The sequence below is a fragment of the Hippichthys cyanospilos genome, chromosome 3 (assembly GCF_059441005.1).
Source record: "Hippichthys cyanospilos isolate Australia breed blue-spotted pipefish chromosome 3, RoL_Hcya_1.0, whole genome shotgun sequence".
In the NCBI taxonomy this organism is placed as follows: domain Eukaryota; kingdom Metazoa; phylum Chordata; class Actinopteri; order Syngnathiformes; family Syngnathidae; genus Hippichthys; species Hippichthys cyanospilos.
The window spans coordinates 25,513,147-25,538,035 of NC_142371.1; the positions used below are offsets into that span (position 1 = coordinate 25,513,147).

At 41.0% G+C, this 24,889-nt stretch overlaps 1 protein-coding gene and 1 long non-coding RNA gene across 2 annotated transcripts in view; one reads left to right on the forward strand and one right to left on the reverse strand.

Moving 5' to 3' along the window:
• LOC148426499 (neuronal acetylcholine receptor subunit beta-2-like) overlaps positions 1-24,889 on the reverse strand; it is a 26,946-nt gene continuing 2,057 nt past the window's right edge. Inside the window, exons 2-6 of the mRNA XM_088411867.1 lie at positions 14,203-14,348; positions 11,928-11,972; positions 9,617-9,726; positions 4,483-5,602; positions 1-1,398 (exon numbers count right to left, since the gene is read on the reverse strand). Of these exons, the coding sequence (XP_088267993.1) occupies positions 1,249-1,398; positions 4,483-5,602; positions 9,617-9,726; positions 11,928-11,972; positions 14,203-14,348 (1,571 nt within the window). The 3' untranslated portion in view covers positions 1-1,248. The remainder of the gene's footprint in view (positions 1,399-4,482; positions 5,603-9,616; positions 9,727-11,927; positions 11,973-14,202; positions 14,349-24,889) is intronic.
• Positions 3,240-9,916, forward strand: LOC148426500 (uncharacterized). Its single transcript, XR_015865238.1, has 3 exons — positions 3,240-3,585; positions 8,072-8,106; positions 9,626-9,916. It is a non-coding gene; the product is annotated as an uncharacterized LOC148426500 (long non-coding RNA).

Genomic DNA, 24,889 nt, shown 5'->3' on the forward strand with positions numbered 1-24,889 from the left:
TTTAAATAATCTGAACCTATAACCTTTATTGAACTGCCGTTGTTGGTGTGGGGGGGTGTGCAGGATCCGGGGAAGGTGAAGGACAGAGGATCAGGGGTCGATAACGGCAGCATCAGTGAGAAGATAAGGTAGAGAGTGGACAGGTCAAACAGAAACTTCTCCATGGCTTCGATGCTCGCCTTGAAACAGTCTGACCCCCCTGCGGTCGGCTTGAGTGTCAAAACTCACAGCTTAATATGATGTAGTGACCCCCCCACCCCACATCAGCAATACAAACCCTGCGTGAAAAGCTGACTTGTGCTCTTGCTATGGGCCTACATCACACGTTATACTGTAGCTATGTAATGTATATAATTCAGTGTCATTTGGCCTCCTTCCTGCTTCTTGTTTGTGAATCTTTTAAGCTGCTGTGACTCACTCGCCAGAGTTGATCCTCTTGTCATTTCTCTCTTGTTTATTGAAAAATTCATTCAGCTGCACTTCCTCCCCTACAGCATGTGCCCGAAAAAAAAAAGGAAAAAAAAAGCCTTTTGCTCGTCTGATGCAGAACTTGCGAGCTGTGTAGCTCTCTCCAGCACTAAGAGGCATTCCCGAGATGAAATGTTCTTCTTTTACATTTGGAAATCCAATAAGAAGAAGGAAAGAGGATATCAAAGATGGTGAATAGAGAAAGCAGGGAGTGAGCATATGGCATTGTGTGGTCCGGAATAATGTGGACATGTATTGGGATATGATTATGCTAACATACGATTAAGAGGATGAGCAATTGGAAAGGGAGGCGCGGACGTGAAAGGAAAAGAAAGAAAATGACGGGATATTTTCTGCTAACACACATTAGCTCTCAGACTCCTTTTTTTTTTGATGATTTATGTCCATTTTGGTCCCGTTCCACTCTTCTTAAATTCCCAACCGATTTCACACTTTAGTTCCTATCAGACGCATCTTTATTGTACTGATAGAACACACAACGTCCGTTCGCGGTGGTCAAATTCAAACGAGGCGAAGCGGGATATGTTTGGATTCGCCTTTCCCCTCGTGACCTGAAGCGGTCGCGGCGAGGTGGCGAGGACTGACGGCGAGCGGGGAGGGTCAATCTGCCGAAGGGAGTTCCCTTTCACAGCAAAGAAAGTTGAAAAAAAAATCGAAAGGGGCCAAGATTGCTGTTCACTTGCTGTCTCACAGATCCTGTAAGACCCCCTCCCAGCGGCGGGGCGCTGTCCCGTCGGCGTGATGGCGGCGTGTGGACGGTCATCCCGGCATGTGGATGGTCTTGGCTGTGTAGTTCTGGAAGAGGGGCTGCAGGAACATACCCATGGTGCCGAACACGCACACAAACACGAAGATCCAAAGGAAGAGGCGGTCGATCACCATGGCGACATATTTCCAGTCCTCGCTCACCTGTTGACAGAGCGAGAAGATGGTGAGGCAGAACGGGGAATGTGCCGATTTTGAAGGTGGGCATTTTCCCGTCTTTTTCCCGGAAAGTTTTTATACGGCCTAAATAGGGGGACAAAAGTCAACCTGGCAATGTTCTGCCCTTGAAGGTAGTATCAGAGGTTTTTCACAGAGCTCGTGAAAAATGATGTCGCTGTTCAAGCACGAAAAAGGGGGATGAAGTCAATCCGTCAATTTTCCGCCTTTGGCGGTAGTATCGGGTATTTATCTCAGATATTTATGTGTCCCTCAAAAGGGACATTAATTGTCCTTTTCATCTTGCTGGAAAAAGTCAATCAATTTTCCGCAATTTTTCCATTTTTCTGGAGGTAACATTAGAAGCATGTTTCAAATAACCGTTCAAATTTCCATCTTTTTCAGGTTACTCTTTGTATGCCATACAAAGCACAAGATGATGTCAATCCATCAAATTTCTGCCTTTGGAGGTACTATCAGAAGCTGCTTTAATACTTTCTGTACAAATGAATGTCATTTTTTGGGGGGGACACTGTACTTTAGACAGCAATAAATGAAATTGATCCATCCATTTTCCGCATTTGGGGGTAGTATCGGAAGCTTATTTCAAATCGCCAAAAAGAAAAGTAATTTTCCATCTTTTTCAGGTGACTTTTCGTATGCCATACAAAGCACAAGATGAAGTCGATCCATCTGCTTTTGGAGGTAGTGGCAGAAGCTGCTTTCACGTTCCTGTACAAATGAACATTTTTCTGGCTTTTTATGTCGCTGTTCTGCATACTCCAAACAAAAATAGATGAAATCATTCCATCAATTTTCCGCTTTTGGGGGTAGTTAGTATCAGAAGCTTCATTCACATTTCCTGTAAAAATGGACTTTAGCTGTCTTTTTAACAGTGCTGCTCTGTATACTGTAAACAGCACCCAACGATAAAAGTCGTCATTTTACGTCTTTAGGATTATATCAGAAGCATCTTTCATACTGCCTGTAAAAACTGGCATTTTCCGTCTTTTCCGCCTTTGAAAGTATTTATCAGAAGCGTCTTTCACATTGCGTATAAAAGCTGACTTTTTCGGATTTTTCACATTGTCGTTCTGTATACTGAATACAGCACTGGACAAAGTCAATCTGTCAATTGTCTGCTTTTGGCGGTCGTATCAGAAGTTGTTCATAGTGCTTGGAATAAATATTTGACAACTTTGGAATCAATCAATGGAATGTTGCAAAAATCGCAGGAAAATCAATGTAATAAATCCTATTAAAATGCATCTAAAAAATTGTAATTATAATTGTTCTATGTGGTCCAAAATTTGGAAAATGAATATTTTTGTACACAAAGTCTCACACCTCCAGCTACAATCACATAGAAATGTCAGAATCATTGCATTTCACAAGTTTTACATTTTAATCATCTGCTGGAAGTTCAGCTCCCCAGTGATTTTTTCCCCACTGATTCATTTATGATATCAGAAAAAAAATCAAAGGATTTGCCATAATTTGTAACATAATGCTACAAGGGCGAATGGGAATGACCTGAAATGGATGAATGATGTTGGCCCAGTAATTTTATGCCTACAGAGCTATTCCAAGAAGCCACTTTCACACGTTCCTGTTTTGTTTTTTTTTTACATGCTGCTGTTTCATAAAATTGACAGTAAAACACAATGGGGGTGTTCTGAATATGTCGAGTGGTTTTCGTCTTACATTTCGAAAAATGTGAGACGGGAAAACAGCTGTGACAGACAGTGTCACAGTGGGGCTTATAAAAAAATCAAGCAGCTCAATTCTGAATCTTCCGTTCTGCTCCGACGCGGCAATTTTTCAGGATCTCTGCGCGCAAGCGGCTCAACGGATAAGCGGAACTCGGCTCTCCCGGCCCTGTCGTTTTCTCCGAATCGCGACGCTCGCGTCGGGTTAATGGAGGTGAGGGGTTAATGCAAGCTGGGACCGCTTCCTCCACACGGCGCTGATGAGGTCTCGTCAGGAGTCAAGGATGACGGGAAGGACGCGGGAGCGGTGGGAGCGACGGAGGGCAGGGAGAGAGAGAGCGACGCCCCCCGTTACAATGAAGATGACGGATCAAGGTGGAGCGTGGGAGGACAAGTGTTGGCATGGCAACCGCGGGGATGACGGACCGAAGCGCAGCCGCCGTCGTTATCCGGGTGAAGCCTTGAGGTAAAGTTCTTGTAAATGTCGCCCTTTTCAAGGGTTCCGCTCCGGTGCGCGTGACACCATGTGATCATTTCGAGACGCTTAGATCTTAAGTAGACCAGACCGTGTGATTGTGTCACTGTATCTATCTGTTCAGCTTTAGCTTCACTGGAAGATTTAGACTTGGATTAGCCTAATGAGATTTACATAAATACGACTGCGGAATATCGTGCAAAGTTTGCAGCGTTTTTGAGAGTGAAAGTAATCATAGGGATCATTTTTGTTGGTTTTCCCGCCCGTATGTTAGCAGGCCGCTAACATACAGCTAACAACATGTTTGCAGGAAACATCGTGATGGTATTTCATTGAACCGTGAGCAACCATCTTTAATCGTCGTAAAATAAACTGAAAAGTCAAACTGAAAAAAAGTCAAAAGTGATATAAAATAGGCGCAAATGCTAAGTAACTAAATCTTATAAAGCCAACTCTCATAAAAACAAAACTAATCTTTTTCTTATTACAGTGAAAGTCATTTGCTTTTGTTTGTCATTTAATGTCATAGGTATTCATTTTAAACGCACCTCTTTCCAGAAGTAGAATTGTCGTAATCTATAATACAATATTTATCATGTTTTATTTTTATCTAGCGTTTGACCAATTTGCTATAAAATGTATAAAAACTAACGCTAATATATCAAATAATAACAAAGCGTTATATAAATAATAGTAAAAAACCAACAGGCTTTCTTTTCAAAACGAATTCAAACTGATTGAATTTCAAACCCAAAAATCCAAATGAATGCAAATTTGGTTTTAAAATTGCTGGGAGATCATTTCGCCACACGTTGCGCCAAGCGAGCGGATACTTTCAAGTCCCGATATCCCTCCCGGGCAGCGAACAGACAGAAAGGCCATACTCACACTCTGGTCATCGTCCTCGCTCTTCATATGGTCGGCGATGAAGCGCACGCCTTCCACAGCCTCCTCGAATCCCGGACAGGCTTGAGCCAGGATGGCCTGAGTCAGAGCCTGACCCCCCGCCGCCTGCTTGCCGCGGTTCCCGGAGCCCCCTTCCCGGCTCTCCCTGCCCCTGTTCAGACCGTCCGCGGAACCCCCTCCCGCGCTCGTCAGATCGCCCCCGAACTGTTTGACGGAGGCCCTGTTCACGTAGCAGGTGCAAGGGTCGCCGTCCTCCTTGGCGAACGCCCCCGCGGAGGTCCCCCCCGCCGTCCCGGCGCCGCCCAAGCCGAGCCCCGCCATCAGGGCCCCCGCCTCGCCGCCGCGCCCGCCCTCCTTCTGCTCCTGGGCTCGCCGTCTCTGGCGGAGCCGCTGCCTCTCGCAGCTATTCCTGGGCTGGCGCATGAAGAGCAAGGCGGGCAGCTTGTTGAGGAAGACCACCTTGACCCACGGCGGCATGGTGTGCGTGGTGGGCGAGCGGTGGTGCACGTTGAGCACGCACACGCTGGTGACGATGGAGAAAGTGACCAGGACCATGGTGAACATCAGGTACTTGCCCACCAAGGGGACGTCCAGCGAGGTGGGCGGCACGATCTTGGAGATCAGCAGCAGGAAGACGGTGAGCGCCAGCAGCACGGAGATGCAAAGCGTCATCTTCTCGCCGCAGTCGGACGGCAGGTAGAAGACCAGGATGGCCAGCGAGGTTATGAGCACGCACGGGATGATCAGGTTGATGGTGTAAAAAAGCGGCTTGCGGCGGATGATGAAGTCGTACGTGATGTCCACGTAGGCCGGGTCCGCCGGGTTCTCGTTGCGCCGGCCCGGCAGCGCGATGATGTCCCACTCCCCGCTGGGCGTGAAGTCGTCCATGCTTGCCACGTCGGCGCGGAGCACCAGGTCGATCTCGGTGCGGTCGTAGGTCCACGAGCGGAAACGCAGCGTGCAGTTCTGCTGGTCGAAGGGGAAATGTTTGACCTCGATCTTGCAGGCGGACTTGTAGATGGCCGGCGGTAACCAGAAGATGCTGCCGTCGTAGGAGACCACCGCGTTGGAGTAGAAGGAAACCTCGTACACGCCGTCGGCGCTGAAAGAGACCGGAAGCAACGTGAGGAATCCGTCCGACCTTCTTTCCGTATCGCTTGTACGTGTTTGGGTCTCGGCCGAGCTCTGCCGACCGACGAAAAGCCGGGGGCAAAGTTCGAACCCAAAACTCTGAGGCAAGTCGTACTGGCCGCTCAACCGCCGTAAGGCCTCCCCTGAAGCATTTATCATGTAAACTAAAAAGTGTGACAGGAGGCTGCGTTTCCCCCCTGTGCATAGAGAACAGTGGAACATGACAAATCTCATTATGCAAAACCAGTTCAGCGAGCAGCATTTTGAAGACCACCAAATATAGCAACATGCAGGGACGCAAAGCTGCACAACCTTATACACTCGATAGTCACTTCAGTAGGCATACCTGCATAAATGTACAACGCCGAAGAATTCATACAAACTGAGTATTGTTTTTGATATAGGACTGTCAAAACAGCTTGAATATTTATTGTGGTAGTGATCATAGTAGAGCTGTCTTAATATTTTGCTACTTGATTGTCATATTTTTTGTGTTACATTTTTCTCACGCTTTGAACCCTTCGGCTTTTAGTCTTCTCTGCATTTTCTTTTGTTAGCCACCATCTCTTGGTCAATAAAGGGAGACAGAAGAAGTATTGATTTTGAGTTTGTACTCGCCGCCAGGGGACACGCCCCACAGATAAACGCCATTGGGCTTGTTACTGTTATGTTGGTGCACTATTCTAACAATCCGATTGTGGCGGTGCATGTGACAAATATATAGATTTCCAGCATTTTTTTTTATATAATCCGGAGCGTGTTATAGACCAGAAAATACAGTAAATTAAAGTCTATGCCATTTTTATTCAATTAAAATATGATTTAAATGTATTAAAATAGCCAAGAATTAATTCAAATGTACAACCGTTATCTAGTTATGAAACAATAACATCACGCCACACAATGATTATTTTCTTAACTGAGGGACGGCCGGTGGTAGAGCTGGGCGATTATTTCATCAACGTGAAAATGAAAGATTTGAAAATGAGCTCAATCATGAAATTGATGTTTTGAAAAATTGACAGAATTCTGGACGCATATTTACATTGGGTACTAATTATTTAATTCATTTGGTGCCTGCCATTTTGGACCCTCCTTTATCTTAGCTCTTGAAAATGAATAAAAAAATATACCTCGGATTGCTTACGCACTCATTAAGGTTACACAAAAATACGTCTTTGGGATTGAATGAGTCAATTGTGGCCTTTAAGCAAGTTATGAATGTTAAGTTTATGTTAAAACGGATTTAACTTCAGTTGGCATTATCAGTGTCTAAATATTTCCCACGGGATTTATTTTTATTATTTATTTATTTATTTATATAAACGTTTTTTGGGTTGAATATTTCAGTCGAAATCGATTGAAATCATAATCGTTCAGAATGACTGTAATGCTGCATTCAAGGAAGCTCAGAACTCAGCCCTTTTTGACACCTCCTTGACCTGGGAGGTTCGATTTAAACAATTATAGTTGTGAAGCAATTGTGAAGCCAGCAATTATGTCAAAAGTGGACAAACCGAGTTTCAAGGGAGTAAATACTTTAACTCTTTACTAAATGCATAGCGACATCAGACAACATGTTTCCCCCCAAAATGCTAGCCTAGCATGTGCTTGTCACACCTCTCAAACTGCTCACCATAATGCCATGAAATCATGTTAAGGTGCACAACACACAGCAAAAGGAATTTGTTGAATTTTAATGTGAAACTTGCATTTCAAACCAAGAATATTTTATTTATTGTGGTGAAAACTGAAGAGTGTGTTATTTTTCTTTGTTTGCTTAACAGTCACAGCCATGCTGCTATGTACATTACAGCCACCTAGAGGCCTGGAGTGGCACATTTACAACATGGTCTTTTTAGGCATTTTGTTTAATGCCAGCAGCACATTTTACTTTAGCTTTTTATGCTTTTTATGTACAGTAATACATTCATATTCACATCTCATAGTTCATCCTTCCTAGGTACAGCTCTATGGGTTTTCATTAAATTCTATATATGCAGACTTATTCATCTGAAAGTCATTTACATGTATCGCCTTTCTTAAACATGGGAATCAAAGTCATTCAACAAAAATTTGGGTAAATGATTTTAAAACCTGCTCTCTCTCTCTCTCTCTCTCTCTCGCTCTCTCGAGATTATTGTCATGCTCTTGCTTTAGAGCAGTAAGTGTTTTAATCAAGGCTCATTTTTAAGGGTAGGTTTGGTCAGCCAAGATGAATCAATTCATAATATATATATTAAAAATGATCAAAAACTATATTTAACACCATCACCTTTCACCTGAATCTGTCATTTAAAAAGTTTCTGCAAGAAAGTAATCTGCAATTGCTAATTTTAGGTCACTCGAGGTCAATAGAAACAGACTCCAAATATAATTGTTGTCATCTTTAATTGCTAACTTGAGAGCTAAGACTAATTGTTTTTTTTCTTCCATCCAGAGTCCTGTTCTACTCTTTCATTTGAGTCATTTCAGGTAATAAGGATTTTTTTTCATTTCTTTTCCATGAGGGTGGCTTGGTGGAAGAATGGTTAGCGCAATATATATATATATATATATATATATATATATATATATATATATATATATATATATATATATATATATATATATATATATATATATATATATATATATATATATATATATATATATATATATATATATATATATATATATATATATATATATATATACGAGAAAAAAATAGTGAAATGAAAAGGTCGGTTAAATCATGAACGCATAAAGGAACATGATGTGCAAGTTAATTAGCAGTGAGTGCAGGTTGACAATTATGTGCAATAGGAGGCACAATTACGGCACGCTTGTATGATTAATGCCTATGCCAAAAATCATAATTAAAAAAAAAAAAATCTCCATCAAGTACAGTGCCCCGTGCATGTTTGTCATATTAATTAAAATGTTGTAGATTCCAATGAATGTGTTTGCTCATGTAAGGAGGCCCGGCATTTTACTGTATGACATGTTTTAATTTAGATTTTTATTTTAAGAAAGTGACATATTATGGTAGCTCACTGGCACCGCTATTCAAGTAGAACTATGGAACCCTTGCCTTTCTGTTGTCGGTTGAGCACAGTCAGGTTCCCAATTTCATGTGCAAACTTACTGTGGTCATGAGTGGCGTCTTCTTTGTTTTTGGTATTTTCGTAGACAGGTGCAGTTAAAAATTGGCGTTTGCGCCGTTGTGGGAGTAAACACATCCGACTTGATTTCCAGCATATGGAAGCAGTCCCTTTGCATTACAGCTTAGACCTGATCTAACCTGTTGAGTCTACTTTCTGTCACCAAATTGTCAGGTTTGCCTTACAAGGCTGGTTATCGACTTCCTGAATCAAGTTAGCTCTTTCCTAAAACAATGGTATATTTCATTCCATGACATAAGAGGCACGACTTTAAATTACCTCAGTTTGGTTAAGTTTTTTTTGGAGTGTTTTCAAGTATGTATATGCATAAATGAAGAAAATACTTTCTATAGGAAACTGTCAGATGACAATTCAGATGATTACAATATCTGGATGACTTTTAGGTTAACCGCCTGTTTAGTCTATCGGTGTGAATCGTTGAACCCTTTGGATTCAACGCATAACTTCTATTTCCAGGGGGGATAAATATTCAATCAAATGTGTTTTATTGTAAGTGGAGAGCTGGAGCTTGCGCAGGCGGTGTCAAAGTGTTTTCATGCATGTGCCTGAGCTACTAATCGCTCCAGATGAGCAGGCTGGCACCTTAGCTTGTTGCCCCCCCCCCCCTCCCCCCACCACCACCACCACACAGCGTGTCCACTTGTGTGTGACCATATGTGTGCGGATGGACAAATGAGGCAAAGTGCTTTGAGAGCAGTCAAGGTAGAGAGAGAGAGAGCGAGAGAGAGAGAGGTTACCTTGCATGAATGCCCGCCATTTAGCATGTGCTGCGTGAGCACGCATGCATGACTTGATTTGTTTCTTTGTTTTCCAACACTCACTTGTTGTAGAGCACCACGTCGGGCAGCCAGATGTGTTTGGAGGGCAGCCTAACCTTCATCATTCCGTCAAACTCTTCGGGGACCCAAGTCAGGCGATAGTCCTGCCACTCCTGAGGGCCGGTTTCAAAACAAGAGCGCACGCACAAAGTCACACATCAGCACTGGGAGGACATGTTGAGAGGTGAGAGGAAAGAGTCTGTCGCCCCTTCTTTAAATCATCAGGCGCTGCTCGCCGGGATGTCAGAGTGACGGCCGCGCGGCCGTCCGCTTTACTTTTACAAGGGAGGGTGGAGCCCACGTGGCCGCAAAGCAATCGGCTTGATTAAATCGCCATCACGGTGTTGTTGTTGCGCACGTCCTACACGTCACCTTGCGGAAATAAACGGTTATGAAACTCGTTTGTCGTGTTTTGGATTAATCATACAGGCCGAATGTGACCGAACTGGACAATTGTGAACAAATCATGGTCAGAAGCTGTTTTCAGGTTACATTCATACTACACTGTATACAACGCGGTGCTTTTTTTCTTCGCAAAGTCAAATCTCCTAACCTCTAATGGGAACGATATTGATTATTAGCAGTCAAGAAGGTCGATGACTGATATTTGAAGCCAATATTAATTTTCAGTGAACGTAATCACCGCCAGACCAGCAAAAATGTATCTTTGACAACTATAGCCGTCGTTGGCAGTGAATGAGCTCATATGTCACTGACATATAACTAAGAATAAAATGCATTACGAGTAGTAGATCACTGACTCGATCTGCAATTTCACAGAAGAACAATGAACTCATTCACTCAGCTCAGTAAATTGGATCTTTGACGTCTATAGCCGTCGTTGGCAGTGAATGAGCTGATATGTCACTTACATATAACTAAGAATAGAATGCATCACGAGAAGTAGATCACGGACTCGATCTGCCATTTCACAGAAGAACAATTAACTCATTCACTGACAGCTCAGTAAAACTGGATCTTTGACGTCCGAAGCAGTCAATGGCAGTGAATGAGTTTCAGAGAAAATATTGAGCCAAAATGAACAAAAAGTGCTTAGGCCTCAGGAAATAACGCCTCAGTTTTTTCCTGACTTTGGTCAGCTGATGCCATGATTGGTCATTACCTGAGCCCCGAGTAACTATGATGTCATTTTCAGTTGATGGCAAAATGGCCGCCCCTCTGCGCTGGATAAAAGCAAATCTTAGTTCATATTCCACTTTTTTTTTAAAAATAATAATAATAATGTGTGATCATTAAACCCAAAATAAAAACTGTTGAAGTAATTATTTTCGAATCCAACAAATGATTATTTCCCTTATGGCTCAGGGGCCACATGTTGCACACCCCATGCTGGAACTGCGATTTGTTATTCTTATCACCGTTCATCCCGGCCCGTGACAGGCGGCTTTGGCGTACTCATCTAAAGAGCACCCGACGGCCATTCTACGCTCGCTTACTTGTCGTAAATCCTTGCCCTCACTCAGCCTTTATTGTGTGCACATTGTGCGTCAATCTGTGAATAATCCAATCATCAATTACGTCGAAATGACATGCCATTCGTTGCTTTTCATGTGAGGATCCATATTTATGTGCACGTTGAACACATTGTCCTAATTTGCTCATACACTTTGCTGTCGGAAGCAGAAATAAATCAGGCCGCCGTTGTTTTTACAGCTCAAGGTACATTCTCTTTATTAAAACGAAATCAAAGCCTAGCACTATTGTGAACGTAATTTACCGAGATTCTCAATTCTGAATGCCAGATTGATTGAACAACGTTAACATTGATCGTTTTATAACCTCCTTACCGTTCAATGAAAATGTCGGATTTTCGGGTGTTTTAATTGTTTTCTACTTAACTGTTTTCATAGCAGTCTGCTTGTGGGATGGTCACAGCTCAGTCACTGTCATATTAGTCACCGTTCTCACAAGCTGAATCACTAAAAATGATATACTCATAAAGTAAACATCTCACCCACTGTGTCATAGCGCACCCTCATCTGACATGATGCAGCCACCCTGATGTATTGGACGTACTCGCATCCCAGTGGAGAGCGATTTTATATACAGCATATGTGAGACATTCACATGCAGTATATTTATATTTCATAGGATGGACAGATCTATACTTTCTAGTTGGGTTTGTATGGATATTGCTTGAGCAGTTGTCTGTTGACATCCCACCTTTTGTTATTTGGACATTTAGCTTTGCGCAGGCATTGGCTAGTCCACACAAGGAATTTTCAGAGTTCAGTTCGCCTCATTAGACCTAATATGTGTGCGAATGTTTGTGTATTTAAGAGTGAAGGCTCACCTGTGTCAGCCAGACATTTGTGGTCATCACCTGCTCTCGTTCATGCTGCGGAAGAAGAAGAACGGGAATTGTAACGAATGACATTCAAAGATAATTGTAAGGCTACAGTTGGTCCTTTTGTTGTTTGTTTTTACTATTTCACCAAATGTTTTTAGGGTTTCCCATTAAGTATGTGTGATACACACAATTCATGGTATAAATTTAGCATACAGTATATATCTGGACTGTGTGGGACAATGGCTTTAAAAAATTTGACAACAGAGCTAGAAGCTTGTTTTTCTTTTTTTTTTATCACTTTTTTTTAACCAATCCATATCAAACATACCCATCTTCCTGCTTGCCCAGGGTGAATGCTAGCCACCAAGCTAAGTTTCTCAGAGTCCGCACCGGCTACAAGGTGCGGCTGGCTAGCTAGCAGTGCTAGACGCTGTTCTTGCATAGTGCGAATCTGCACCTCTAAGTTACTAATCCTTGCCTCCATGGCAGCTAATACATTTGTCACAAGTATTGTGACAGAAAAGCTATGCCAACTGCTTAGCTAGCATGAAACGTAGCATAACAAAACACCTAAACAATACGCGCCTCGGTAGGTGGTACACAGTTCACTTTTAAAAAGCCCCTCACACCAATTCCATCATTTAAAATTGGGTGAATGCACCTATTGCAACAGAACACACAAAAAAGTTTCAAAAATCCCTGGCCCTAAACTGAACAGGAAGTGTCATTTTGGCTGAATCCTCGCATATGAGCTCCAAGATGAAGTCATTTGATGTGTGCAGAGCATAGCGGCAAAGTTAGATGATTTCCAATGAAACAGGATTATTAAGGTATAATATATCTGTTTTATTAAATCAGCCGTTTAACTTTATTTGCAAGGATCGCGCATACCGCTCTGAATTCAATCATAGTGGGAGGATAAGATAAGCATTTTAGCCCTAATTAGCACTTGACTTCAAATTTCCTGGGATTTACATCATTAGACCGCCTCATTTTCAGCTCTCATAGTATAAGAACTGACCACAAATCACTTTTTTGCAGTCAGGGAAAATCAATTTAAGTGTCGTATTGCAGTAGTCAGCGACAGTGTATTAATGTGCTCCACATGTACTTGCTTGAATTATCACAAATAAAAAAATATTATGTATAAATTGCACTTGGTGGTCAAAACTAAAGGTTGTACCTAGCACTTAGGACTCGTCTTAAAGTGACAATATGTAAGATTTAGACCGTTTTTAATTTAAAATGATTACATTCTTATAAATTTCTAAAACTTGCAAATAAATGTGTTCTTCACAATCAACAGTATGTTTTAAGTATAATCGCGGATATGTCTATGTCTGTTATAGCTACGGACAGCCAAAGGAGGAGTGTGTATTGCTGCATTTACCGTAATGCCCCTAAAGCTCCCATGAGCGCATGCAAAAAATGACACACTTTGCCTCTAAATTCAGCACAAAAAAGAATTGGTTAGAGCAGCATCTGTTAAAGTCTGTTAAATAATAATAATAATAATAATAATAATAATAATAAGTCAAAATCAATAAATACATAATAATAATAATAAAAAAAACTGGTTGACAGTTTTTCTAGTTTTTTTTTGTGAGTGATGAAAACATTCTTAATTAGATTATAGATTATAGATGTCCATAATTCTCCAAATATAAGACATACTTTTTTCCAAAAAATGAAGGCCAAAAAAGTATGGGTATAATTTAAGGTAACTTAAAGATGAGAAATTTTGTTTTTTATTTCATACAATTCAAGGAAGATTGACCCGTCAGCCACATAAGCCGAGATTTGACGCACGGAAATACATTTTTGTATCGGCCGTATTCTTGTTTATAATAATTACCGTAATAGGACGAGCTAGAGGGCGCAAGTCTGTTGGCTGTTAGCAGCAAGTGCCTGTTGCAACTAACAGCGGCACGTGTTAGCTGAGGTTGTTACGATGTTTTTTTTTAAATAAAAGAATCGAGCAGACTGAACCAACGTCCAAGTCCATAGAAAATACCTGAATTCGACCCCAAATTTCAGGGCGTGTCCTATACACGGATTAAAAACCTTTTATGAATGTTTTTTTTTTTTTTTTTATCTGTTTCGATGCCAGTCTGTTGAAACCTCTTTAGGTGAAATATGTCCGCGGCAAAATCTTTTGGGCATCGATTCATTGATTTTGCCTCGTCTTTCATCACATCATCGTCAGCTACAAAAACTCTTTAGTCACTCAAGTGCCGGTATCAGATGTCCAAGTGCGCTATTAGACGCGCACACTCACCACACTGATGAGTTGGGCCAGCGACACCATAAGCTGCACAGTCACCAGTTCGGAGCCGTTGGTGGCAGGACGGATCAGCTTGTTGTAGTGGGCGGGATTCAAGAGATGTTCCACCAATCGCTCCTCCGTGTCAGCCCCGAGGCTGCCTGCAATGACGGCGCGTCGTTAGCCACAGTCAAGGAATGTGACGCTTGTCTTTACATTAAACGGCGCCTTCACAAACATAGACATTAAGCAGCGCCGATGTGTTTGAGCAAAAACATAAGCCTTTCCTGTCTTCTCGCTGTCAAGATGACCTCACACTTTCTCTCCTTACTGTTAACAGGGTTACAATCCCAACCCTGCAATCAGAAGCTTTTAACGGCCTGGCAGGAAAACAAACAACTCTTGCGATGACTGATTCACACACTCTGGGAGGACATAATGACTTCTTAATGGGATCACACACATAATAGCGTGGTGTTTTCACAAGGAAATAAGAAAAAAAATGGATCAAAAGCTAAGTGCTATTTATAATGTGACTATATTGCTTTAACGTTATCTCCCATGGTTAGGCTTCCTATACAGTATTTGCTTCATTTTTTCTATTTTAATAACCTCATGAAGACATCCATTTTGATCTCAAAAGTATTCCTCTAAATCCGCCCTTTTCAACTAGTGGGGCTGGCCTGGGTCGGGGTGTGGATTGCCCCAGGGAAAACGCCTTTGTTTATTGCCATGTAAAATGTAATTACAACAAAATAAGGATTGGCTTCATTCTTTATATTTACGACACTTTGTTATGGTTTTCTGTTTTCGAGTGACCTGTAACCTCTATAAATGCTGAAAAAAAGTAGTTAACAGTTGTTGAAAGCTGATTTATATTGTTTTTTTTTTTTGTTAATGTTAAAACGGTTACAGTTTTAGGTTTACCGATCCAATTTATAGATACTAATATTATTTATAGTCGGCTCGGTAATTATTTGATGAATTATGTAACCTGCAAATTCAAACTAATTTTAGAATATCTTGTGACCACCCTAATTTCTTAAAGAAAAAAAAATACCATTTCAAAATGAAACAGGCCTGAGGAAGGCACGAAATCGAACAATTGTTATGGACAGAATCATGCTATCAAGATGTAGGTGCTTAAAAAGACAAAGAAATGAACTACACATAGTCAAAAATCAAAAGTCAAAAATCGCAAAAACGCATTATACTCTAAAAATGCCCAACATACAAAGGGGATGTGTTACAATGGAAAGGCTGTACAACATTTTGCATTTTGGGTGTCAAATTTTCACAGCAGTCTTTTCTATTTTCAAGGTAGCAGCCTTATTTTTGAGTCCTCTTGTACTATCCGCTGTTGTTGTGCATGTCACAGCACATCTTCATGTGTATTTTCCTCCCTAGAACCCGACGGTCCCTTCATCGTTGGTTGGTGCCCTGCAGCACAGAGGCTTGCTCAGCCAAGCGGAATGATAGCCTCTGTCTCGGGATCAATGAGGACTCTATTCCTGCCCCATCACGCAACTGCCTTCTTTGGCCTCCCCTCTCTTCTCTTCTTCCCCCCTTTTTAACCTTCTCTTTTCTGCAGTCTTTTCCATCCTTTTGCTACATCCCAAATGGCCCTAGCTGTCTCCATCCTGCTCTTATTCTTCCTCTTATCGCCATCTCCTCTGAATGCATTGCTGACAAATGCTGTCCATTTATTGGCTCTTCCCCGTCTAATACAACATCATCAATATCAGGCCCGTCGGCACGCGTGTGCGTGTGTGTTGCATTGGTTTTATTTATGGCATGTGGGTGCTGATATGAGCCTGGTTGTGTGCACATATTCATAAGGGAAATAAGCATTACACAGCCATATGACTAATGTGCAATACTCCCAGAAGCTCAAGGCAATAAGAGCACTGTAAGACAGGAAGGAGGAAACAGTCCACTTAAACAATGATGGAGCAGAACGCATTCCCTGCATCTCAGTGCTCATCATGTGGCTGACACTCAAACTAATATGAGGATACTTGAAAGTCTTTTCTTTACAAGCACGACTTCTGTGTGGCGATCTTTCAAGATGGGGTAGAGGATGAACAAGGATGCTGTTTAACAGCTTACCCAAAAGTTGGGTGAGAATCTGGACAACAAGTCACTGTGATCACGTGAGAGACAGAATTTGACCCTAAAGTCTTGTTAGACAAAAATCCAACAGAACCACATTAGCACTGGAAACGAGAACTGAAAAACTAGACTCAAGAGACTTTGAAAAGACTCAGGAGTAGAATCACAAACTAGACTGAGAAACTAGACTCCAAAACTCGACCCAGAAATTTGACCCTATCACTAGACTGAGAAACTAGACTCCAAAACTCGACCCAGAAATTTGACTCTATAACTGGACTCTTTTACTAGAATCCAAAACTAGACTCCAAAACTAGACTCAAAGAACTAGACTTGGGATGAAACAAGAATGTTAGTGAGAATCTCGAACCTAAATACTGTAAGACTTCAATCCTGTATTACATAATAAATTAAACTACTCATAGCAACTGTTTAATGATTCATACATCAAGGAACAAATCAATCACAACATTAAATACTTGACCCGATGTGACAAATCATAAATACAGAAAAATGAAAAAGGTGACATATAGATAACCATTATGGCAAAAGTGACAAAACATGACCATAGCAACTGATAACGCAACAACTATGGAATCAACACAAGGGCACCATTCTTTTCTCGTAACAAAATACGAGTCCCCTGGCCGCATATACAGTGATGGACGACAAGGAAACTTGGAAAAAAAGGAGAAAAACAAAGACTTAAAATCCCATGGCGAACTACGATTTGGGGAAACAGAGCTTTCATGGCCTCCGGGAACATAGTGTAGATGTCCCCTAACTAACAGACAGATGGACAAACAGTTTGGTCTGTTTGGGTGAAGTTTTATACTTGCATGGGAAACATTTTCGTTGTCGTCTCAGGGCTTTATTTTCGTGCAAATCCAGCATGACATGCGGCGTACATCTGCATACGGATGCGGGTTAGTCTTAGTGTTAGTGATTTTGCAAATGCGGGAAAGCTGGCATAATGAAAAGAAAAAAAGTGTGGTTCGCACCATTGTCGGCATTAACACGGCCAATCACACACACCTTGGATACTCTGTGCGTTGTACATGAACAGCAACTCTTATGGAAGTTCTTTTCATCCTCCTTTTATGTTTTTTGTAAGGGACAGCCCGAGTCACTTTGACCCTGCGCATATTTAGTCACCCAAATGTGTCCAATTTTTTTTTTTTCAACCCTGTGATTAATGATCATTTCTTGGAACATCAATTAAGTCTATGGATCAATATAAACTCAACGTTTTTGTGTGACAACCCACTCCCAAAGTCACAAAGGCAATATTTCATTTATACCCGTGTGTCGTTATACAGTAGTTCTCTGTAATAGAAATAACATCCTGGGTGAATTTCAAGATTCAATTCAAGAGTTTGATGAGTTCTGTTCACTTCCCCAAGCAGACTACATTCCACAATCGAGCTAATAATAAAGTAGGCAATAAAACAAAAAACAATAAGAGCAATAATATTGACACAATATTAAATTAATAGACTTAATTAAGACTGAATTAATAGGGTAGACTTACATTCTGAGGAGATTAAGGAGTAGATGGAGTGGAAGAAACTGTGTACATATGAGGATGATAATGAACAAATATGATCTGGGGTAATGCATAAGTAACTAAAAGTTGCAGAATTATTTTTTTTTTTTGGCGCATGAACCTGCTAGCTAACATAGATTTTCACTCCTAACAAATCTTGTGAACTGAGTTGCAAACATTTGAAAAATGCATTGTTAGACAAAAATAATTCAGCAACATATACAAATACCATTTTTAATTATTATATTACTAATACGTAAGCCAGCTGAGGATTTCCAAGATATGCACACAAAATGGTGGAATGAATGAATTTTAGGCTACTATGTCGGAAATACTAAGTGCCACCCCTCCCCCCCAAAAACAAAAACAAAAAAAAACTGACGTGTCTGTACGGCTGTGTCACGCTAAAGGCCGAGCGGAGTGCTTGTAATGTGGCTGCTCGCTAAGGTCTGATCCTGCTTGTTTTCCAGTGCAAATATTGCAAACTTAATGTGACACTATGAATATTTCAGCAGGACTTCCCATTAGACCTCGGAGCGAGAGAACTTACGCACTGTCGTGCGTGCACAAGCAAAAACACACACACACACACAGTGGGTCAAGGTCTACGCAAATGTGGAAAAAATGAGGGCCATACGAGAGTTAAATGGAATTAGACTATAGTGATCATGTCTTTATGAGGCCGATTATAAAAATAGAGTTGCCTTCCCTTGCTATGTACTCATTGAAGAGGCTTTTTGGCTGCAGCATGGGTCATTATTTGCTCTAATATTCATAAATCAATAAGAGAGCGCATCTACTGAACTCCTGGCCGTGGCCAATTGGCTGTGTGGTGCCAACAGAGCGGCGATATCAATATTGATTGCGCGCACAGCCCCTTAGCGCACAAAGCCAAACCACTGTGCACTAACTAGATGCAGAGGATCTGTTGTCTGTGGCGTCAACAACTCTGCAGGGTGCACATATGTTCTGACTGCTCATATGGATAAGATGAGGGCAATCTTTATTGATGCCCGAAGGGGAAATTCAAGTATTATAGCAGTGCAGGGTAAAGCCGCACACTAGTAAAAAAAAAAAAAAAATATATATATATATATATATATATATATATATATATATATATATATATATATATATATATATATATATATATATATATATATATATATCTCAACTGTGCTCAAGGCTCAGAAAACAACCAATCAGGGCTCAAATTGCAGATGTCATAGGACCAAACCCAGAAAACAGGTGAAACATGATTGGTCGTCACCTCCGCATTCGGCACATGTGATGTCGTTTTCAATCGACAGTAAATGTCAAAATATGTTCAATCTTGTCAATCCACTCCATTTTAGTTCAGCAGGGAATTTTTTGAGATTCCAGTCTTTGCTTCAAAATTAATTGTACTGTAGCAATAAGTGTGTGACATAAACGGCCTTGAAAGCTTTTATTTTGAAGTTCCTCCCAGAGTGACAATGGTCAACTTGATCACCTTTTCTTTTCAATGCAGCGTTTTTTACTGATTGTTCTTTTTTTTGCTGATTTTTATCACTAAAATATTACAAACAAATTCAGCTAGGTACCTCATTTTGTAATCTTTCCACTTTTAAACCATTTCAATGTGGACGTTTTCAATGTAAATGTCAAAGTATCATTCCAACTAATAATTAATATTCCACGCATCATCCGCTTTCACCCAAATCGGACTTTCCATCAAAGCCCTTATTAGAAAGCTCCTCCCACTACTCTGGTGCGTCACTATGATATTGTTGCGACCGTAACATCTTCAATCTCTAGTTTAAAGTTCAAATAAATCCCGTAACCGTGTTTCATGACAGCAAAGGCGCCTTAAATCTTAATTAACAACCGCGTTGCCCAAGTGAAAACTCTTTCCCTTATCGGCTTCTTCTTGCGGGCCGCTTAAGTTTCTATTAAACCTCTGCTCTCCCTCCGCCGTGCTCTCCTAATCTCCCGGGTTAGCATTCGTTCACACGCTCTCACGCACACATGCGGACACACTCATTACACACATCTGTTGTGTACAAGGCGCACGTGCTGATGCCATCCTGCTGCAGTGTGTTGGGAGTCGCTCCAAAACGGATGGCGACGGAAAGTCGATGCAGACGCACACATACCGAGAGGGAGTGGGGGTGAGATGCTGCAGAGATCAGTGGTGCAGCAGAGCAGTGATGACAATCTGACTGACTGAGCAGAACTTGTAGCGGTGACGGGGAAATAATTTCTTGTCGCACACACACGTGCAAAAAGAGGAAGGCGTCACGGTGCGAAAAAGATTTTTGGGCGTGAGCTGGAAATCAAAAATTACTGTGCGGTGGTGTATGATAAAACAAATGTTCAATTGTCAGTTTGCTTGTTCTCCATATGCTGTGAGTTGCTTCTCGTATTCCAAGAACATGCGCGTTAGGTTCTTTGAAGCTTTAAATTGGCCATTGGCGTGAATGTGAGCGTGAATGGTTTGTTGTCTGTTGCAAAATGGCTGGCGACGACTCCGAAGTCAGCGACGTGAGCGCCAACTCACCATGTGCCCAATAATGAAAATACATTTCTGTTCGGGCATCTAAAATTTCGCTTAGGGGTCACTTTGCTACTAGAAGACGGCATAGGCCGGTAGAGCTACGCCGCAATTAGAGCGGTTACAGTCACAGCCATTCAATTCCTTTAAAATGTCTGTACTATGGATAAGACTGTTTGCGTACTATCTCGAGCAATATCCGTGAAAGTAGCATAAGCATGTTAGCCTCATTAGCCGAGGAAGTTAGCTGTAATAGCTAACTTACAGTAGTACTGAAGACGACAAACCAGGAAGTGGACGTGATTGGCTGCGGCAGCCAAAGAGTATGAGTCACATCGAGAGGAGGCTCCCGCTGCAGCCTGCAAATTGCCCATAAAGGTAGATGACGCGAGAGGGGATTTTTTTTCGCTTGTACCTGTAATATTCCCATCGAAATGAATAGCTGTTGTATTTCAGTTTTATGACTGACTTAATATAATTTGCGTGGTCATTTTCAGTCAACAGCAAGTGGCAAAAGTGTTTTTAAAGTCTTACTTATGTAAGATAGTGATGTTTTAAAAAAATATATAGATAAAAAAATGTTTTTTTTTCCTGACGGAAATAGGTAAAAAGTATCCCTTTAAGGCATTCAAAATTGGAGTTTCCACTGTTTAATCATGGCGTCATCATGCAGCAAACCTTGCATAAGGTCAGCACCGCACCACAGACCTGTTTATTATGCATGGCCCACCGGGGAAACGGGGGAGCGATGGAGGGCGCGAGGTAGGGGAGGGGCGGTGGACATCCCCATACGACGGCGTGTAAAACAGGTGCTGGAATGCCCTTGAGCGTCCTTGCGCAGACGGCCAAGGCCACCGCCACTCCATATGTGCGCCTTCACCTACGCTTAAAGTCTTCACGACCAAATGTGGCCTGTGCGGGGCACTTAATTTAAAGACTTAATTCTTCCCCCGTGTCTCCTTTGATCACACGTATCGGCCCTGACGAGACGCGCCGGTGCGTCGAGGCGTAAAACGTCCCATCCGTTTTCCTCGTCTCAGCTCAACGGGATGCTCCGCCATGCCAGCGTGGCCGCCGCCATCATCGTCATTAGAAGCGAACGTGAGCGTGGCTTATTTCAAAGCACGTGTTGCGTTTCAAAGGTTGCCCCACGATTGAATGAGTACGAGCGTGCGTATGTGAGGCTCCTATGCGAGTATTCCTCCAAACATGTGTTTGTATTCTGGGATGATAATAATGCTAATCAGATTTTTACCCTAAAGGAGGAATGACTCATTAGTGCTCTGCTTGCTTTGTCAGATGCTGCTTAAAGTCACATTTCATTTCGAGAGCATTTTGTTCTACGGTGCACTCGCATTGAACCGCAAATTCATGAGAACGCAACGATACCTTGACTTGGGAGTTTAATTCATTCATTGACTGAGCTCGTAACTCGGTTTACTTTTTTATTAAATGCATTTTTGTAATTAAAATTAAAGATAAGAATAAGAATCCGGCCTAGCCTCAAATTGCAGAAATGTCTGTTTAATTATTGCCATTAAAATGCATTGCAAATTTTATTTCATTATTTATTTATTATCATTTTTGTTTATTTCATTTTTGTTTGTAATATTGATAAGTACATTTTTTTTCATGTACAATTAAAGGGACACTGTGTAGGATTTAGACAGTTTTTCAGCATGAGGTGCTGCATTTACCATTGTCCGTAGCTACAACAAACATGGCAGCCTCCGATGAAGTACCACCCCCCATGTAATATAATTTAACGATAACTAGACCTAGGATTATAATTAAACCATACTGTTGGTTTTTTAAGAACATATTTATTTGCAAGTTTTTTTAATTTATAATCAAATAATTTATTCCTTTTTCATGAAAAACAATCTAAATTTAACACATTGTCCCTTTAAGGATTTTGAAAAACACATTTTGTCCTTTGCTGTCAACATGAAAATGACGTGCCCTTGGCCACTCAGGTAAAAGCCAATCACAGCTCAGCTTTTGATTGTCACATGAGCAACAGATGAGCCATTATTGGTTGTCACCCATGCCTTGATGCTGTCATTCTATGATACGGTATGAGTGTCCAGCATTAGCATTAGCCTCCAGCTACGTATGCAGTACACAAACTCAGACATCTCAAATTCATAAAGAAAAAAAAAAAGTCTGTCAATGCAATAAACAACTGAAAATGTCTAAATAATGTGGGTGTCCTTCAACCTTTCAAATCTGACGTATCTTAAGAAGAATGATTGAAGTGAAATTGCTCAGATATTCTACTTAATTACCGTATTTTCCGCACTATAAGGCACACCGGATTATAAGACGCACCCTCAATTAATGACATATTTTCAAAGTTTTTCAATCGCAATATAGTAATACTCAAAGTAATAACAATAATAACTCAAATAATAACTCTAAACACTCAATAGCATAATAACTCAATGTCAATATGACCAACTTTGTTCAACTGTAAACACACAAAAGAAACAGGTAAAGCTTACTTTCTCACTTCATTCCCCATCTACCGATCCCAATCTCAATATTGATCCATTTATAAGGCCAACCTGACTATAAGGCGCACCATCAGCTTTTTTTAAAAAAATAAGGCTTTTAGGTGTGCCTTATAGTGCGGAAAATACGGTACAATAAATCGAGCCAATAATTCTATCCATCTAGTCACTTATTTTCACACTACCTAATCAAAAATGTGGCTTATCTCCCATTCCAGTGGTTTGTATGTCAACACATCCAATTAAAGGATAAACCGGATAAAAATGAAGCACATTTAAATTGGACCCTTTAAATAGGTGTTAAAACACTGAAAAAGATCCATTACTTTCATTTTCAAAAACCACCTAAGATTTAATGAGTGTTTACTTATATCCTGTTATTTGCTCACCTAGCGATGGTTGCACCCACACCTCCCGCTTTTGAGAAACTAATAGCATTATTTGAGCTGGCCCATAGTGTCCTAAATCCAGTTTGATGGATCGCAGCACTAGTTTGCTGCCTAAAAAAATTCCAACATGATGTCAGCGAAGTCCTACATTCTGAGTACGGCCCAACTGGTGTGTGCAACCCTGGCGTGCAAACAGGAGTCCCGAAAGAGCTAGACTGCAAGCCCCCAGGTACAAGCCTCTTGTCGCATCAGCGCCGTAACAGAAGACTTATCCCCCTTTATCCACGGGATCCAGCCAAGCGGGATAATGCTGCCGCTGTGTGCACTTTCACACAGCGACACGCCATCCTGTAATCTGATAATTAGATGACGTCACCGCCAACTTCCGGAATTTTCAAATGACTTTTGACGCAACAAAATAATAAAAGACGGGAGTGTTTGGTGTTAAAACTTCCTCTACATCAGTGCTTCTCAAATAGTGGGGTGTGAGGTGATGCGAGAGGATAGGGGGGTTAGGGTTACCCCCACCTGGGAACCCCCAGTGAAAGTTTTTTGTCATGGGACGTGTAATTGCAATAAAATAGGAATTGTTTTGTTTTGTTTTGTTTTTTTTCTTTAGTTTCTGGCACTTTGATGCACTTGGGTATTTTTTTTCTGTTTTAGACTAAGCCGTAACCCAGATAAATTCTGTAACAAATAATAAACAAGTTGAAAGTTAATTCATATTGCTTTTTTCTTTTCTTAATGGTAAAAAGGATACTGGTTTAGGTATAATTATATCGAAAAAGCACTGCCTTACATGTAGGCTTTTCAATTCTTTCCTGCGAAGCCCCCTCAGCTAGCTGGCTAACGCCTACCTAACATGAACAGCGAGCTAACATTTTATTCAGCTTAGGTGACGAGTAGTAATGATAATAGAGTGTTATTAAGGTCTTGATTGGTTGAAGGTATGAAATGTTCCAGGTAAGTAAGATACAAGCGAGGTATTTACTCCATATACAAAACATTTTGTGCCGCCCAAATCACTGCAGTGACTATAAATGGTCATTATCTATGAAAATTGTTTAAGTATGCCTAAAATTATATCCTTTTGAACATAAACAAAGGTCGAAAGTCATTTACATCAACTTTCAGCAAAAGTTAACTTTAACTTTTAAAGGTGTTTTTACTGGTTATATCTTATTCTTAATCTGAGAAAAAAATGTGCAGCAAAGTGCTTGAAAAAAAAAATGTCAATCCTTATAAAAACTAGAAACATGTTTTGATCCACTGGGCCATTTAATGCTGACAAAATTAAAGAATAAATAAATGTAAATTGATCTGGAAGATTAACAAAAAGGTATTGTGTTGATTTTTTTCTAAACCCCTTTAATCATTGTGCGTTAGGAACAAATGTTGACAGCAATTGAAAAAGTTTCTAACCCCTGAACACACTTTGACAACGAGAGTGCCACAGTTGCAATGGAACATCCCTTTTTATCCCGTTTTTTCGCCAATACCATTTTTCATTCCTTGTCTCCGCACTTCATGAAGGCAATTTAGTCAAGTGCCGTTCTTGTAGTTAGCATTGTCCAAAATGTCTCTTTTAAGATGACAAATTAATTGGTCA